At 38.1% G+C, this 18,079-nt stretch overlaps 1 protein-coding gene across 1 annotated transcript in view; it reads right to left on the reverse strand.

Moving 5' to 3' along the window:
- DIAPH3 (diaphanous related formin 3) overlaps nt 1-18,079 on the reverse strand; it is a 574,550-nt gene that overhangs the window by 135,689 nt on the left and 420,782 nt on the right. The window contains 2 exon segments of the mRNA XM_032611534.1: nt 10,852-10,908; nt 11,428-11,523. Coding sequence (XP_032467425.1) covers nt 10,852-10,908; nt 11,428-11,523 — 153 coding nt within the window.

The raw sequence follows: 18,079 nt of genomic DNA on the forward strand, positions 1-18,079 counted from the left end.
ATCTGTAAATTCTACATTTTCCCCCTTTTCTTCCCTAGAACTCTGTATGTTTATGCTTTTCAAAAACCTGTACTGTTTTTTCTGCTACTATATTTTTCATATCCAAAAGATTTTTGTTTCTAATCCTTTTATACATATATATATATCTTATATATATGACATATATCATCCTATTCTTTTCATCGTTGAAATATTTGACATCTTTGCAATTATTATGGTGTTATTCTCTGTTTACTAAGAGTTCCTCTGGTTTGTTTCCCTTCTTTTTTCATGTTGAATGTTTTCCTCAAATGTCAGCTGATGAGTCCTTGGGCCAAATTAATATTTCAGAGAAAATAATTTGTGTGAGTAGGCTTGTTAACTAGTGGGCTTCTCTGTGGAATGCTCTTGCAGTAAGTTAGCATTTTTTGAGGGAAGGGGGCCCGTAATGCCAGTATCTGAAGGCCTTTTCTCTAGACTGTTCATTATCTCCAGAAAAATCTTCTGTCATCTGCTTGGAGTATAAGCTTGGCTTCCACTGAGTGGTGGCAGGGGCCAGAAGAGGACTGTGCCATTCACGTCTCCTCTTTTCTCCCGGAGATCCACCTCTGTGTTCAGGTAACCCCTGTTTCCAGTGCAGTACCTCACCTCTGGCTTGCACCCCATTTATAGTTTCCAGCACAATTTTTCCAAATAACATCTGTACCTCCCACCTCCTGGAGGGGAGGAGGAAAGGAAGGGAGGGAAGTGCAGCCGGAGGGTCACAAGTCTGGACTTGGGAGCCATGCTGCCTGAATGGAGGTTGACCTGCTCCTTTGCCATCACCCCCGCTTTCAGCTGGATGTCTCATTCCTCTTGTCAGTGGTTCCTGGCACCCGTGACTCCTGAGCCCTTATGTGATGCTGTGAGGAGCACATCAGTCTGTTTCTCATTGGGATCCCCCACTGTTGGGGGTTGAACAGTGTCACCCAAAATTTATGTTGAAGTCCTAACACCTGGTACCTGTGAATGTGACCTTATTTGGAAATAGGGCTTTTGCAGATGTAATCAAGCTAAGGTGGGGTCACACTAGATTAGGGTGAGCCCTAACCAAATGATTCGTGGCCGTATAAGAAGGGCATGTGAAGACACAGAGACACACAGGGAGGCCATGAGAAGACGGAGTCTGAGATGAGAGTGATGCAGCCACAAGCCCAGGAACACCGAGGACTGCCGGCCACCTCCAGAAATGAGAGAGGGGTAACGGGTCCTCCCTCAGAGCCTCCAGGAAGAACCAACACTGCCAACACCTTGATTTCGGACTTCTAGCCTCTGGAATTGTGAGAGAACAATTTTCTGTTGTTTTAAGGCCCCCAGTTTGCGGTAATTTGTTTGGTAGCCTTGGAAATGAATACACCTGGATTCCAATTTCCCCTCTCCCGCATCATCTGCTTCCCTGTCTTTATATGCGGTTGTTCCAGGTTAAACATTTCTTGACTTCATAGAAGTTGACACTGGTTTTCGTTACTCCTTTTCCTTGTGGCTTTGTGGTGACTCTCATGGGGAAAAGGAGGTAAAAATACCTTTATTATTTTATTTTAAAACCAAAAGTCTCTATAGACTTTTAATTTTTTGTCTTTTTCTTTTCTAAACTAATTCATGCCAATTAATGCACTTTAAGTGCAGTATAGGATCTATTCATAGTAACAGAATTAATTTCAATCTCTCCAATTAGCACACCCATTCTGCATACTACTGTCACTTTGCTCAAGAATTTAGAATCTTTCTATTGACACATGCATCATGGAAGGTAGGCAGAGAAGGGGAAGAATGAGGAGGAACTAACATCTATTGAATTTATTAACTATCTACTCAACTGTAGGTACTTTAGTATAGTCCCTATTTAATCTTCCAAATAGTCTATGAAGCACATAGTGTAATTTCTCTTACAGCTGAGGAAAAGGAAATCCAAAGGTTAAATAAGCTGCTAGGGTCACCCTTTTATTAAGTCAAGTAGTCAAACCAAGGCCTGTCTGCCTCTAAAGCCCGAGCCTGACTCCATGCTGTTTTCAAGTCATACTGTTTGACCAGATCACCCAAGGCTTCTATAAACAGGATTCAAGAATCTGGCTAGTTTTATGCTTTCACAAATAGTCAGTGAGTAAGAACAGCTATTGCTATTTTTTAAGTAATTACAATACCTGACAGGCACTTGGCAAAACCTTTATTTCTGATACTGATGACAATCTTGAAAAGTGGTTTCTGTATCTGTGGCTACTCCAGACTGAACTTTAATGAGGGGCAAATAAAATAAAATATAAAAGTAAATCTAGTAGTACCTTAGAAATATTGGGTTTAGCACCAAGTGTTGTTTTTGTAGGAAAAGATCTCAGACACATGATGTAGTTGGCACATGCCTGGAGGAAAACCAGCTGCATTAGGGTCCCCACCATCCCTGCTAGAGTGCCTTCCTCATATGTAGCACGACACCCAAACAATGCTTAAACACACTGTTTCAGCATTGTGCTTAGATGGCATAGATGTTCCAACAGAGTGTCCATTATTTTCCTAATTAAGTACTATGCTATTTTAAAACATGAAATACCTTATCCTCTAAAAAAGGGATGACTCTGCTTGGCTGGTGCTCTAAAGCAGCAGTCCCCAACCTTTTTGGCACCAGGGACCAGTTTCATGGAAGAAAATTTTTCCAGGGACGGTGGGTGGGGGTGTGGTTCGGGCGGTAATGAGAGCATGGGGAGCGGCAGATGAAGCTTCGCTCGCTGCTCACCTCCTGCTGTATAGTCCGGTTCCTAACAGTCCGCGGACCGGTACTGGTCCGTGGCCTGGGGGTTGGGGACTCCTGCTCTAAAGCACACTCAGTTGGCCTACTGCTGACCCCTATGGTTACATCTGGAGATTAACCTTTAGAACTTTTAGGCAGTTGGAGAACAAAATGCCCTTTGTCGCAGTGCCTGTGAAGCACCTGGGCTACTTTTCTTTCCCTCAGACTTTACGGACAGCTATTATTACACAAGTAATAGCCTCTTTTTTCAGCTGGGCCATTGATGCAAAAATTATCTTGCATCTCCCTGAGCAGTAACCTCTCACAATCCATCTAGGAGACATGCCATTCTCCACTGCCCTTACCTTCCTTCCTCACCCAGAGACTGTCACTTTCAGGAGGACACCTTACATCCTAGTTCTCAGAGAAAAAAAGACTTCATCACGTGAGACCTCCAAACTCCCTTACTCAATATTTGTATCCACTTCTCTCCATATATCCTTTCTTTCCGCCGTCCAGGTGCTCCGCATCTGTGCTCTCCCATCCCATCCCCCAGCAACCTCACCCTCAATACTGCCCAACCAAACACTCATCCCTCCCTTCAGAATACAGACAGTAAAGCCAGAGCCATACGAAAGGCAAAGAAACACAACCCCTTCATTGAACTACAACCTGTTCTAGTTCCAGCTATTTCCCTTTTGTTTCATTCTTTCATACCCAGGCTTTTAGAAAGGACAGCCTCCACTACTCTAGCCAACACTGTCTGGCTTCAGTCTCTACTATTCTACCACAGCTGCTCTTCCAGAGGTGAACAGTGACACCTGTGCCCTTCAATCCAATCTGTGCCTGGGCGCTCCTCCATCCTTTCCTTACCTGGCCTTTCTGAAGCCTGTGGCTTTGCTGACTGCTCTTTCTCTTGGTCTCTGGGAGACTGCTCTTTCCCAGCTGCATAACCCAGTGAGCCCTGCACACACACCTTCCTGCCTGGGAGATCTAGCAGGACTAATGACAGTCCTGGGTACAGGTGATGTCTTCTCCTCCCTGCCTCCTGAGTGAACCTCCACAGTAGCACAAGTTCACTGGACCTTAACTGTTTATCCTAAACAATTTATTTGTCACTAAAATTGTAGATCCACCAACCATTTGATATGTTTTCCACATTTGTGATTATGTCAATGAAAGTTTAGTTTTCTAATGACAAAAAAATAACAGTAAAAGTCATTTGAGAACTAGACTCTTATTGACATAGTCACAAATGGGGAAAACATGTCATGTATATATGCATAAAAATGTAACCTGTAAAAATAGAGAAAATTTGTAACAAACCAGTAATAAAACAATAAAATAATTATTTTTTATTCTTTGGAGAATTTGATAAAATCAACAGATCCTTTGAGCAGGAAAAAAAATATGCCCAAGCACAAAATCTAAAATGAAAGTACAGAGTTAAAGGAGCTTCTAGAGTCTATCCATTGACTCCTTATAAATCCAGACTCTGAACCTATGCTATAAGAAAAGGAGAGATTTAGAATGGGCCCCAAAATTTAAAGATAACAATTATAGTCCACTGTGTAACACAAACAGAACAAGAGACATATTAATCATAACAACTATTTCAGAGAAGTCAAGGACATAACTTTTCTTATACAAGAGTTCTTTATCTCCTTTCACTCAATTTAGTCTCAGCCTTCAACTTACATCTGTGAGTACTCATTAAATGAGAGGCATTTGCTATTTCTTGCATAAATGTCCTTTTAAAACAACTTGAGGTCCTCACTACTTGAGAACTTTCTAACCTGTTCATGCTTAAGAGTCTGTTTGACAATGACTAGCCAAAAGGTTGTCCTGCCCTGACTATAAATTAGAAAGGCCTTTCTGTCTACCCACAGGGCATCCTTACCCAGGCAGGAGCCCTGCTGAGTTTGTTCTTCCTTTTGCTTGACTACATAGTAAATAGCAGAGACTGATGTTTGAATAAAATGTGAAATCACCCAAATTGTTTTATATCTGTGGGCTAGAAAAGTCTCCTTAAAAAATGTTTAAGTCTTTTGACACTTACAGGTAGTACTTAATTCTGCTTGAAAGCCCAAGTGTAAGGGTGTCAAAAACAATTAGTATTTTAATAGTTCCCTTCCTTAGGCAGGCACAAATTCATCAGAAAGAGAACAAAAAAGATTCTCAAGAAAATAAGCCAATGACATTTAGCAAAATCATATAATTTGACTATATTATCCTTTATGCTCTTTCTACTTTAAAATAGGATACAGTTAAAAAAAAATGGAAATGGTAGTTGTCACCATTTACTACTTTGATAGATAAGGTTTTCTAGACAAAGACTGGTTTGGTGTCGTCCTCACTGTTTTCAGAAAAGCCTTATGGTAGTTAGTGCTCAATAGACACCACTGAAAACCTTACAAATTTCATAATTCTGCCTCAAGACAAATTCTTGCTGTTTCGGAAAAAGGTAGGTCAAGAAATAAGGGGACCCAAGGCTGAGTCAAGCCGGGAGGGGGGATGGTTGTGTGTGAAGTTTTAATATATCAACAACAAAGCCTGTCTTGTGCGCCCCCCTTAGTGTTATTTTGTGGGAAATAATGCCAATTCAAAGATATCTACCTAGCTTCACATTTAATTCTGACTTCCAGTCTTGGAGTGGCAGAGCAGCTGTGCCTGGAGGCAATACAATCTTATTTCTATAAAAATCTCTCAAAGCTCCATACATAAGTGGAAGAGTCAAAATAGATAATCAAATCCAAATTAAGGCTATTAAGAATTGATTTGGTGTAAAGATAATATAGCAAGATTTTGTTTAGGTTATGGATGCTCACTGAAAATGAGTAATCCTTGTTTGCCTAAAATTTTGATTATGTTTTATCTTATTTTGTCACAGTTAAATAGTTTTATCATTAGGGATTTTAATTGCATATAGTTTATAGAATTCTTTCTGATTACTCTATATCCAGTTAATTAAAAAAAAAAAAATCCCACTGTACCACTTAATGAAAAGAGAACCATCTAATGAGATGCAATCAAACTGCAGGCAGATGCACCATAAGGTGTGGCCGAACAATTCATATTTGTGAAAGCTTTGTCACAAACACTTTACAGAGTCTACAAGGGAAAAGAAGTCCCTGAAGAGGGTAGAAATCACTGTACCCTGAAAAACACTAGTCACTCAGTGGTAATACCACTCAGTTTTATAAAGAAAAAAAGAAAGAAACAACCAAAGGAAAAGAAATGGGAGTCATACCAAGTCATTTCAAGGACTTGGAGTCATACCAAGTCCTTGAAAGTCTTCTTTCAACCTTCAAAATGTAGGCTCCACTATTATGCAATCCTTCCCATCTTCATCCTTTTTCTGTCTCTCACTCACTCTGTTACTCACCTGTGTCCATTCCTAAGGCTCAGTCCTTGACTTGCATTCTCCAGCTTTGAAGATTTCCTGCAGGTAACTCATCTGCTTATGCAGTGTTAGCAAGTCTTTGTGAGGGTATCAACACAGAGCTCTAGACTTGGCTTCTCCCCTCGCACCTTGATCAGCTCTCTAACTCTCCCCATTCCTTGCAGCCAAACCATGTCGGCTCAAAGCGGCTACTAAGTCCTTTCGATTCTTTCTTCTCTCTAACATTTGTCACTTTGACTCCATACAAACTGCTCAGACCTGTCATTTTCCTGCTCAAAAACCTCAGTAGTCCAAGTTCTTGGTCTGGCATCAGACTCTCAATATACTTATTCCCTATCTGGTCCTTTATTTTTAACCAGGCCAGGTGATTCACTAACACTGATTCACCAACACCCAAATATGGTATGATTTTATTAAAATGCATTAATAAAAACTTTGATTACCTTGACTTACTATTTTCTACAAACTATAGAAAATCTTTAGATTTCAAATGCGCTGTATTAAGTAAAGAAATGAGATAATGCCCTGTACTCGTTAGCAGATGCTTTCATTTATTTACTGTTGTTAAACTTTGCTTGATTAAGCAAGGGAAAGAAATCTAATTAATAAGTAACTCTCCACTGCTAAGGAGTAAATAATCCAATCAAGATTGAGCCTAACCCTTCACATCTAACGCAACAACCTTCAAACCTGTGATGATCAAATAGCTCCTTTTGATGACAGATAACATATTAGGGAGAAGATGAGAAGGATAACTCCTTCTAGCTACAGATAGAGCTTTAGCAATTGGCATACTAAGTCCTACTTATTTGGGTGACAACCGCAGACCCGATTTTGCTCAATGTACACTAATTGTTCTATGCAAGCCTAAACATAAGCATGTCTGTTCATTCAACACATTCTTACTAAATATCCATGTGTCAGGCACCAACCCGTGGAAGAACTGGGGTTACAGCAGTAAACAAGCCAGAAACCCTCCTTTATTGTCTTGTCTGCACCCTGATGGGACTCAGGAGTAGTGTGGCAGACACTGAATAAGAACATTTTAAGGCAAACGTGTGTTGCATAATAGGAAAAACCAGGGTGCTAGTAAGAGCATATAGGTGCTTATAAGAGCATACAGTTTTACAGGGTTCAGACTAAGGTTCAGAAAAGACCTCCTGGGAAAGTGTGTGCATGCTGCTTCTGCTTCTTCGCTCACGCTTGCCCTCAGGGTTTTGCCTCATTTCTACTTATCCTTCAAAACTTAGCTTTGATTTCAGGTCCTTCTAGAAGCCAAGTTTGAATTGTCCTCGTAAAGTCTGGATTGGTCTTTCAGACTTCTTGGTGTTCCAAAAGCTCTGTGCATTACCGCTATCTTGGCATTAATCAGATATATGAGAATTGTTGCTCATCTGTCTCTCAACTGGATAGTGGATTCTTAGAGGGAATCACTACATATTAAGTGCCCAGCAAGTGCTTAATACATTTTGCTAAATAAATGAATGAGTGAAGGTTTAGCAAGGAAAAATACCAAATAATAATTTCTTCCTAGGTCTTAACAGACAAAGCAAAAGATAAAACAGGGAAAGGTTTTAACCAAAGTATTTTGGGTAGAGATTTGGAGCATAACACAAGGGCTGAATTATTCAGTGTGTACAATTTCTGGAGTTAGAATATTGTACTTTTGAGGTCATCTTTTGTCAAAATATATTCCGTGATATTTTAGCCCCAAGGTCTCACAGGATACTTTATCAGGATTTTCTCATTCTGCAATAAAAGATGATCTCTCTCTCTCTCTCTCTCTACACACACACACATATATAGTCTAAGTCTATATTTATAATCTAAAATTTCCATGATCTTTCTAACAGAGTATAAACTTATTAGATTAATTTAGATCTTTTAATAGAGAGTTTATTAAAAGAAATAAATAGTGGTCCTCATTCAAGAAGGTGGTTTATCCTTGTAATCCAAGCCTCAGATAAAGAAAAGAATGCTATCTAGTGGTTCAATCTGAGAACAAGGGAGAAGATAGACCGGAGGCTAGAAAACCTCTGAAAGGGTGTGAGGGTGTATCTCAATAGCTCGAACTTATGTCACAAGAGAAAAAAATATACACACGTGGTTCACCCAGATGATGGGAAGAGGAAAAGATAGGGATTCAAGCAGTTGTATTCAGAGCACGACGTGGGAGAGAGATTAAGAGCTTGGACTCAAAAGTCAGATGGACCTGGGTTTGAAATTTGGTCATAGGACTGGACACAAACTATCAGACCTGTTCAATCCTTGGTTATTTTTGACTATAAAATAGAGATAAAAACATTGACTATCTGATAGGATTATTGAGAAGATTAAATGGGATATGTATAAAGCATTTCAACATATTGCTTGGCTTTTAACTTAAATAACTCAATAAGCAAAGTAACAGTAAATATTAACTTATTATTATTACTATTAATATTATTATTTTATTTAGGATGCAAACAAATTTAAAATAATTGTAGAAAATCTCACATATCTTTTAAAACTAATGAGATAATATCAACTACTATATATTTTTAGAAAATATAAATATCAGGTGTTAGTTTTGTTTAAGTACATGAAAGCAAATTAAAAAATAAACGGGGTTTCCATGTTACATTTCAGTTGCATAGTTCAGTTGTAGGGTTAGTACTTTCAGTGAAAACACACTAATTTTTAGAAAAAGATTTCAAAATGAACTCTGAAATGTCATCTTTTTCTAAAAAATATGCATGATGCTTGTTGCAATGTCCTTAACCAAATTCTGCATTTTTCAATGTCTAGTCGGATAAATCTATCTTTATACATACAACCCTTAAAGATTAGTCTGGTGGTTTGAATTTTTTTCACTTGGTTAGAAGTATAAAGGGAAAACAAAAGAAATATCAATGAAAATAAGTTTTTAAAATACTTTAATCCACTACATTTTTATTAGAACGGAGAATTTGATCTTTATGGTATATCTCCTTTGGTTTGCTGTATAATCTACTTGCTTAATTATCACAAAAGCCTTAGAACTTACGATAGTACATTGGCCTTGGTAGAGACAGAAATGTAATGCTCACCTGCTTTTTTCATCTGGACCAAAAGTATCACAATTTACAATTATAGATGAAACTTTGTAGCCTGGATACTTTACTGACATTACAGTCACAGAAGGACTGTGTTTCTCAAGGCCAGTACACAAACTTATCTTAAATAATTTCCCCCTGCATAATGGCCAAAATATTTATTTTAAATTAAACACAGCATGGGTATATGTATGCCATTATAATCATATCATATCATGGCTGTGGGTCTTTTCTTTAATGACTTACAATGGGGGCTGAGTTGTTTATTTCATATATTGTATTGATAATAATAATTTAAAAATCTAAGTACCTATATTCAATCAAACAAGAAACATGATGGAAATCAAAACTATATTATGGTTGTGTCACTAAAAAGCTCTGTACTCTAAGAAAGTTTTCAGCCTCTCTGAGTTTCTCTGTCCTCTACAGTTTTTGCCATTATTTAGTATATCACAATGACTCTAAATAATAAACCAAAGCTAGGGATTAATTATCCACAATGAATTTTTCTGACTTATTACAATTTTTTCTTCCTATTGTTAGACTAGGAAAAGGCAAAACAATAAAAACATACTATTGAAAAAAGTCAAAAGATCTATTTAAAATTTTGGTGTAGATTTTTACCTTTTCTCTCATTTATTAAGCATGTATACTTTACCTTGAGCAGTAAGGATCTACACAGCTATTAAAAGATCATTACATTCATGTCTTTTTCTTATTTACCGCATACTCTTTTTTATGTTATCCTAGAAATTCTACTTAAGTTTCTCTACTCAGTCAGACATTAATACTTCTAGAACGTAATTCATCTGTACCCAAAACAACTCTCGAAAAAAATCTGTCAAGTATCTTTTCATTTCTAAATCTGGTAAACTTTGGTAACAATCTCACTGAATAAACGGCAATCACGATGGATGAATTTGACTTTGACTATGAAAGGTAAGCAGAACCCTGTAATACATAACAGTGAGGGAAAGGGAACCAAAGTAAACAAAACCCAATCAACACAAAATGGCATCTTGAAGACAGGAAGAGGGCTCCATGAGGTTGCGTGTTCAGGAGCCAGTTAGAGATGTCTGAAAGGAGTCAGTCTCAGATAAATATTGGAGACTAAGTTAACTCACCTTCTTTTTAGTGATTCTAGCACATCCCGCCACAATAATATCACGTGAAGCTCATCTGTATTAAAGATTTTGCCAAAATGCTGGTCACAGTGTTTCACACTGTACTGGCAAATACGGTACAGTAAAACAGGTAACAATTCAATATTTCAAATTGTATCTTAATGTAAAGCAAATCCACTACTTAAAATAGTTCTAAGAAAGCACAATGCTTTTGAAAGGATACACTGGACAACACTGATCAGAAATGTGTGAGATAACTTCAAATAATAATATTAAAAGTAAAACGTGCACTTGAGACCTGAAAGAAGAATCCTCGACACTACCTCAAGGCAATAATGGAAGGATGGAAAATATGAGTGCACAATCGCATCGCAAATATGTACATCCACACATTTTTACTATTTTAGTCATACTGAAACTCGAGAACTTCACAGCAACCTACTAAAATCACAGATCAAGAGGATAAAAGTAGATAAGGAGAATGTGCAATTTATGAATACAGTTTATTACCATGGTTACAAACTTTCAGAACAGGCTGAGACGCTGGACTGAGACTTCGCCGAATATCTGTTAAAAAAATATATATAAAAGAATCTTAATATAGAGGTCTGTTCATCTCAGGAAGTATAACAGTATTCGACGTATTTCCAAGGTTAAGTATTTCTGGAAGCAAAGCAATGCTTCAATACCCTGAAATACTTGAAGCAATAATGTTATGACTTTTACTTCTCATTTAATTATGCTACTGTGAACTCCACTGGGATAAGGTACATATGGTTCTTTAGATGAGACCTGTCACACTAATCAGGCTTTTCCAGGTTCAGTGCATTGATCTGTTAATGCGCTACTGACACTGGCCAACTGGAACGCTTCTCTCTCTGACACTTGCAAGGGAAGGATTAAACAAACTTATAAAACTTCTGAAGAGTTGTTGCCCACAGCTCTGCATTCTTGACACATGACTTTAAAAGAATTACAAAAAGTGGGGGCGGGGGGATGCTGGCGCGCGCGGGGTGCTGGGTGGGGGGGGGGTTGTTCTTTGTGATAGTCCCCTAGAAAGGAACAGGAAACAAGTGTAATGTTCACCTTTCGGCTTCGGTGTCCTTTTCCTTCGGTCGCGGAAGGCAGCCCCCGACTGCAAGGCCTCCAGCAGACTATCCATCACTCCTGTCTCATCACCCTCTGTGAAAAGAGATGCAGGAATTCCATCAGCCCTCGGGGTTACCATAGCAATGTCAAAGCATGCGCAGAAACTGGTGATGGTATGGTAGGGGGAAAAAAGATCAGATGCCAGGACTAAGCCAGCAATTTCAATATATGATATGACTTAACTCTCTCATAAATCAAATATCTTTTAATGAAATCTGTCTCATTAGTGTCCGTGTTACTGTCCACTAAAGAGAACCGAGTTCGACTGATTCACTTCAGAGCACTGCTTTTATAGTCTGGTGGCAAAATAACTTTAAATGGAAGGTGGTTCTAGTCATATCTGTGTCTCAGGTTATCATAAATCACATTTCCCTCGTAGAAATGGGTTATTTTCAAGGCATCGGCTCCTTTTCTAAAATTGACCAGGTGTGGGAGAGTATTTCTGTTGTCGTTATTGAGATTCTGCTGTCTAAACTTATACAAAATTATATTTCCAGGCTAATTTCTGTGAACGTGCTCCCAACAATTGATTCTTCATATCAGGATAATTGTCCCCAGACTTTAGGTGACACAGAACAATCACTGCAAACTTTTACAGAATGTATGAAAAGTTTGTCTTCTACAATGAAAAATAAACCAAAAGAGGCTCTCAAAAATCTAAATGATTATATCACATTATGATTAGTTTAAATTGATATTCTGTATATAATTGATGAAGATGTGGTTATAGAGCCATTTCTCTCTATCTGGTTATCTTGTAATAATCTATAGCTATTTACAGTTGTCAATGATAAATGTTATTTAAAGGAAGTGGTTAAAAAAAAAAGCTTCAAAGAAACTATTGGATCAACCTAAATTCATGAAAATGCCAAAGATTTTTTTTGTCCCTTAGAAGTTATTTTCAGGCATTCTCTATGAAATTGTATGTCTGGTATACCGTCATGTGTAAAGTACTAGAAAACTATTTTCCTCTGGATTTTTTATTTCTTTTTTTGAAACGCAATCCCTTTATAGGGAACAGATGACAAATGAATGCAGTAGAGTACAAATAACACATTCATTTACAGTTTATAAACAGATATGTGAATATAAACATGTGTCAGCCCTTTTCAATCTGGTTCTGTTTCATTTTTAGAGAAGTACTAAACCTCGTAGGTGTAATCCAAAAACAGGTGGGTGAGAAACAGAGTATTTGGAGGTTGTTAACTTACACGTTAATTTAATTCTAAAGTGGCTTGATGGCTATTTTAATTAAAATATGTCAAATATTTCAGACACTTTAGTAACTATCTTTGAAAATTTACACTCAAACTCAACTATAATTTTTCTAAAAAGAACTCCAGGTAAAGCTAAATATTTAAGGTTGTGAATATATTTCATTAGTAAAAGGAAACACTGAACATTCTTTTGTAAGTTTGCTGCTGTTAGTGGCACTGATGACGTGATTGTGAAAGTATTACATGTGTATTATAAGCCTGAGCAGATGGGTAAACATGCTGATGCTGTTGGCAACAGGGATGCTTGCTGTGGGATGCGAGATACAACTATGGAGTGGGAGAAGGAGAGGAAGAACCATGAAGTGCTGGATTGGATCTAAAGGTATCATAGAAGATCAAGCTTTAAGAAAAACGCCTTTTCTAGCTTCGTGGCCCAAAAGAGCCTAGAAGTAATGACACTACAGTAGCAATGAGCACAGCTGGCCCTCAGATCTTGGTTTCTAAATATTATTACTCACTAATAGGAACCGGAATACTTAGAAAAATGGCTGATTCTAGGACTGAGATCAAGAAAGTATGAAATGAGTTGAGAAAATATTACTGTGCCAGAAAATAAGAAAGTGCTCAAAGACAGACAGGGATATATCAAAAGGGCAGAGGAGCCAGACTGAAGGATAGCCTTGGCCAAATTTAGGACAATTTGAGCACTGAATGGGTAATGATGGGAATGGATTATTACACACTGGAAAAAAGAATCATGCATCCATACTGATGCTGAAAATTTTAAAATTTATTAAATATCGGGGAAGAAAAAGCTCTGCTTTAAATAAGAATGTCAACCAATAGATGTCAAAGATATAAAGAGGACCGAGTTCCATTAATATAAGAGATAGATAAGGGAAACAGAAAATTCACCATATCACAACTCACACAGTAAGAATTAATTAGGCAGAAATCATCAATGGTTACAAAACCCATTGTATGTAAGGTTATGGAGGAACATGGTGTGGAGAAATCTCAAAGATATCACCTTACCCAACTAATCAAATTTGACATCACCAGTAATGGGGCACACTGACAATAATTGTCTCCTGAAATGATGCACTGAGATGGACACAATATAAACTGTGTAAAAATATTTAACCTGGGAATTCCCTGGAGGTCCAATGGTTAGGACTACGCACTTCCATTGCTGGGGGCACAGGTTTGATCCCTGGCTGGGGAACTAAGATCCCACAAGCCGTGCGGCATGGCCAAAATAAATAAATAAATAAACAAAAGCTTAAAACCATCTTTAACAGAAACAAACCAAAAAAAGGTCAAAAACAAACAAACAACAAAAAAATTTAACCTGCATCTAAACGTTAAGGAAACCATCTTACAAATCCAAAGTGAGCGACATTCTGTGAAACAACTGGTCTGGTTTCTTAAAAATCATCAATATCATGAAAGACCAAGCAAGAGAAAGAGAGGAGAAAAGCTTAGGGAAACAGCATTCTAGCTTAGAGGAGATTAAATAGACATGGCAACTAAATGCAACACACAATCTTCCATTAGCTCTCGGATTGTAAAAAAGTCACAGATGACATTATTGGGATAATTAGACAAATTTTAAATTTGCTGGGTATTAGGTAATTACATTGTACCAATGTTGGTTACCTGAGTTTGATAATTATATTATGATCAGGGAGGATAATGTCACTGTTCTTAGGAGATAGATGCTGACATGTTCATGCTCACTAAACAACTTACATCACAGTTCCACGTTCCCAATTTCATGCCTTTGATCATGCTGTTTTGTTTACACAGAACATCCTTCCCACTTTCTGCACCAATCTAACTCCTTCTCCTTCAAGATAGATAACTGAGAATCCTTTCCTGAGCTGTGTGTGCTGAACTGGTTGCCCCTCTGTGTCCTAATGACTTGTGGTACATATAGCAATAAATCCTTTACAATATTGTTTACTTGATGGTTTCTACCACAGAGAGTTTGTCGAGGGCAGGGATTGTGGTTTCCATTTATCTCTAACACCGAGCAAAGAAAGTGTTCATTAACGTATGCTGACTATATTAACAAATGAAGCACTAGCATGGTCAGCTGGAAGGAGTCACCACGTAGAAGAATAAAGGTCACAATGGGGAGGGAACCAGCGGGAGCACATTCCCACCACCACTGTAAACAGCACAGCTTTGTTCCCTCCTTTCCCTGGGCTCACACAACCATTCAGTTGCCAGACCTTGCTCATGTACATGTCAGTATCCCAAGAAGTGATCCATTGTTTCCTTTTCTGCCTAAACTTAATGTTGGTGGTCCAGAACTGAATTATTTTTCACCTGAAATATCGCATGAGTTGCCTAAAATGATGTTGCTTCTCGTTTCTCCCTAATTCTAATTCAGCCCATAGAGCACTAAAGCGGAATCATGATCCCCTGGTCAAAAATTTTCAATACCACTCACTTCCCACAATATAAAGTCCCAACTCTTTCTCTTGGCCCTGACACTGACTCCAACTGCTTTCTAAATCTTATCTCTGGTTTCCAACATCACAATCTGTTCTTCAGCTAAAGGCAACTGCCTGTGATTCTCCACAAACATTTTCTCTCCCATCCATCAGTCTCTACCTGGAACTTCTATCCTCGGTCTTGTCCCCCAGAGCTAATGGCTTTGCTTGGCCTTCATTCCCCACTCCCACAATGGAAAGAATAGTGTATCAGAGAAAGGAGATCTGCATTCTAGTCTGAGCTGTCAACTGGCTACATGTTCCTACATGTTCCTGACATGTGTAATAGAGATAATACCTATCTAGGGTTGATGAGAGGATCAAATGAGATCATACAAATGAAAGCAGTGGTAAATTGCTAAGAGATAGAAAATGTAGGGAAATAAATTCATAAATGAACTCCATAGTGCACTATAGGGAGTTTATGTAATATCTGATTAGGTTTTCAGCATTGTTTTAGATCCATTATAAATTAAGTAACTCTTTAATAGCATATGTGATTAATAACATCATTTCTAAGGGAAGCTCTGATCAGAAATACAGGTAGACTCTTAAAACAATCCAATGTGTAAGATGGAGACATAAAATGAAGATGTTTTTCCAAACGCTGAAAATGCATTTAGAATATTCATTTGACACATGTTTATTGAGGGCTATGATGCGCCAGAACATTACTAGGCATGAAGGATATCTAGATCCCAAGAATTAACAAGAAACGTTTTCAGCTCTCCAGAAGCAGAACAGTGTGCTAGCTATGGGAGGGTTCTATCGGAGATGTAAGTTTTCCTAGTGAATTATGACCTGGTGAACAAGCAGGATTTGACCATGGCAGGGACCGGGGTGGGAAAAGCATACCTGGCAGAAGAGATAGCAGGTTCAAAGGCAAAAGTTATAAATAAAAACAAAAGTGAGGTACAATAAAGTATTTAAAGGACTCATATTTACATTATTCTAATACAAACCAGAGAAATAAAAACTAGCCATTTTTATTGTAGACTAGAATTCAACTTCTTTAACTACAAGTCAATTGATATTCAAAATCTTTATTATAGTCTCTCTCCTGCTGTTAAAACTCTTTTAAATAAATAGACTAACTGCAATAGTCAAAGCTGTGCTTTGTGTGAATAACATATCACCTTGTTTAATTTGTAAATCGTATTTTAAGAAGTCGCACAGCATCAAGGGAAATGGAGAAGGGAGAGGTAGGGATGAGATATTTTTAAAGGAGAATCAAGAGGATGTGAGGACAGGCAGAGGGGGATCTGCTAAGGAGATCACATGGGAGACAACTGGGCCATAGGAGAGAACAGTGGCTGAGAAACTAAAAGCAAATCTGCTGGGTTGACCATTTGGAAAAAGGATTGTTCCTTATTTCACAGACCTGTCAGAGAATTTGGATAAAACAGTGACAGGTATATATACACAAATACCCAGCACATTTTTAAAAAAGATATTAGTATAAACCTAGAAATAATATTGTTGTCCAATAGGAAGTAATCATGGCATGCTAACTGGAGGGGTGAGGAATATTTACACCATTGCACTATTATAAACACTGGCTATTCGTTTGACCATCAGGTATGATAACATTATAACGTGAAGACAGCAGAGGTAAAGGAGAAGGGGTATACGAGGAAAGTATAAGCGGGGAGAGGGTATAAGGGAACTAAACCTTCTACCACTTAGGAACTCAATGACTAAAATGAAAAACTGACAAATAATAATCTAAGTACATTATCTAGAAATAAGGAAGAGGTAAATATCAGAAAAAAAAAAAACCCACTAAGAATTAAAAGTGGTTGCCTCTGGGAAAGGGGAGGAAGTTGAGACGGTGAAGGAGAGTGTATTTTATTTTGCTATAAGCCTACTGTATTTCATTTAGGAATGTGTGGAAATCACACTGATAAACACAAAGAAACTAGAAAATTCCTGACAGGAAGAGGCAACCAAGAAGGAGGAAGAGGAGAGAAAGAAGTTGCTTCTTGACCTTAACGTGCTTTCCTATGACAAGGGGAAGAAGACAGGTAACAAATGGTCCAATATACAATGATGAGCATTGTGATGGAGATCTCCACCCAGGAAGGACACCTGGCATAGGGCAGAGGGAGAAGGGAAAGCCGTCACAGAAGGCCTCCTGAAGACCTAAGACTTAAAGGAGTCTTTACATTTGCCAGAGCTTCCTGAAGAGGGAAGGCTCTGCAGAGTTCACAGAAAAGCTGTACAGGGGACATGAAACACTTGGGAGAACTCTCATGTCCATGGGAAAGGAGGGCAGGTTACAGTAGGGGTTACTGAGAGGTGATGCTGAGGAGACAGGTAGTGGCCAAATCACCAAGCGCTGAAGAACATGCCAGACTGTGGAGTTTGGAAGGGAGCCATTAACTTATTTTAAATGAAGAATTAACATGGTCAAATTTCTACTTTACAAAGATCACTCTGAGAAGAGACAAGACAAAGGGCAAGGAAAATAAGGAGAAGGCAGGTTTCCTGGTTTAAGTCCAGGCAAAATGCGATTGTGGGAATCAGGTAAAGAACAGAAGGTGAAAAAGGAAAAGAGAAAGGAGGAAAAACGGAAAAATCTTGGTCTGCGTGAATGTGAGTACTAAAAAATGAAGTCGAGGCTAATTTCCACGTATCTGGTTTGGCCAGTTGGATATATGTTGGTATTATTCACCAAGTACTGAATTATTTTTGTTTCATGGTAGAACGGGGCTGAGACAAGAGAAGAATTCAGTTTGGATATGTTGAGATCTTCATGAGATATCCAACTGCAGGTGATTAAAGGTGTCTAGAAGGATGATGGTTTCACAGGTTTAAAACTTCGGGGAGAGGAATTAATTATACTAACAAGTTGAACTTAGAAGCATACTG

Source organism: Phocoena sinus, chromosome 18 (genome assembly GCF_008692025.1).
Source record: "Phocoena sinus isolate mPhoSin1 chromosome 18, mPhoSin1.pri, whole genome shotgun sequence".
In the NCBI taxonomy this organism is placed as follows: domain Eukaryota; kingdom Metazoa; phylum Chordata; class Mammalia; order Artiodactyla; family Phocoenidae; genus Phocoena; species Phocoena sinus.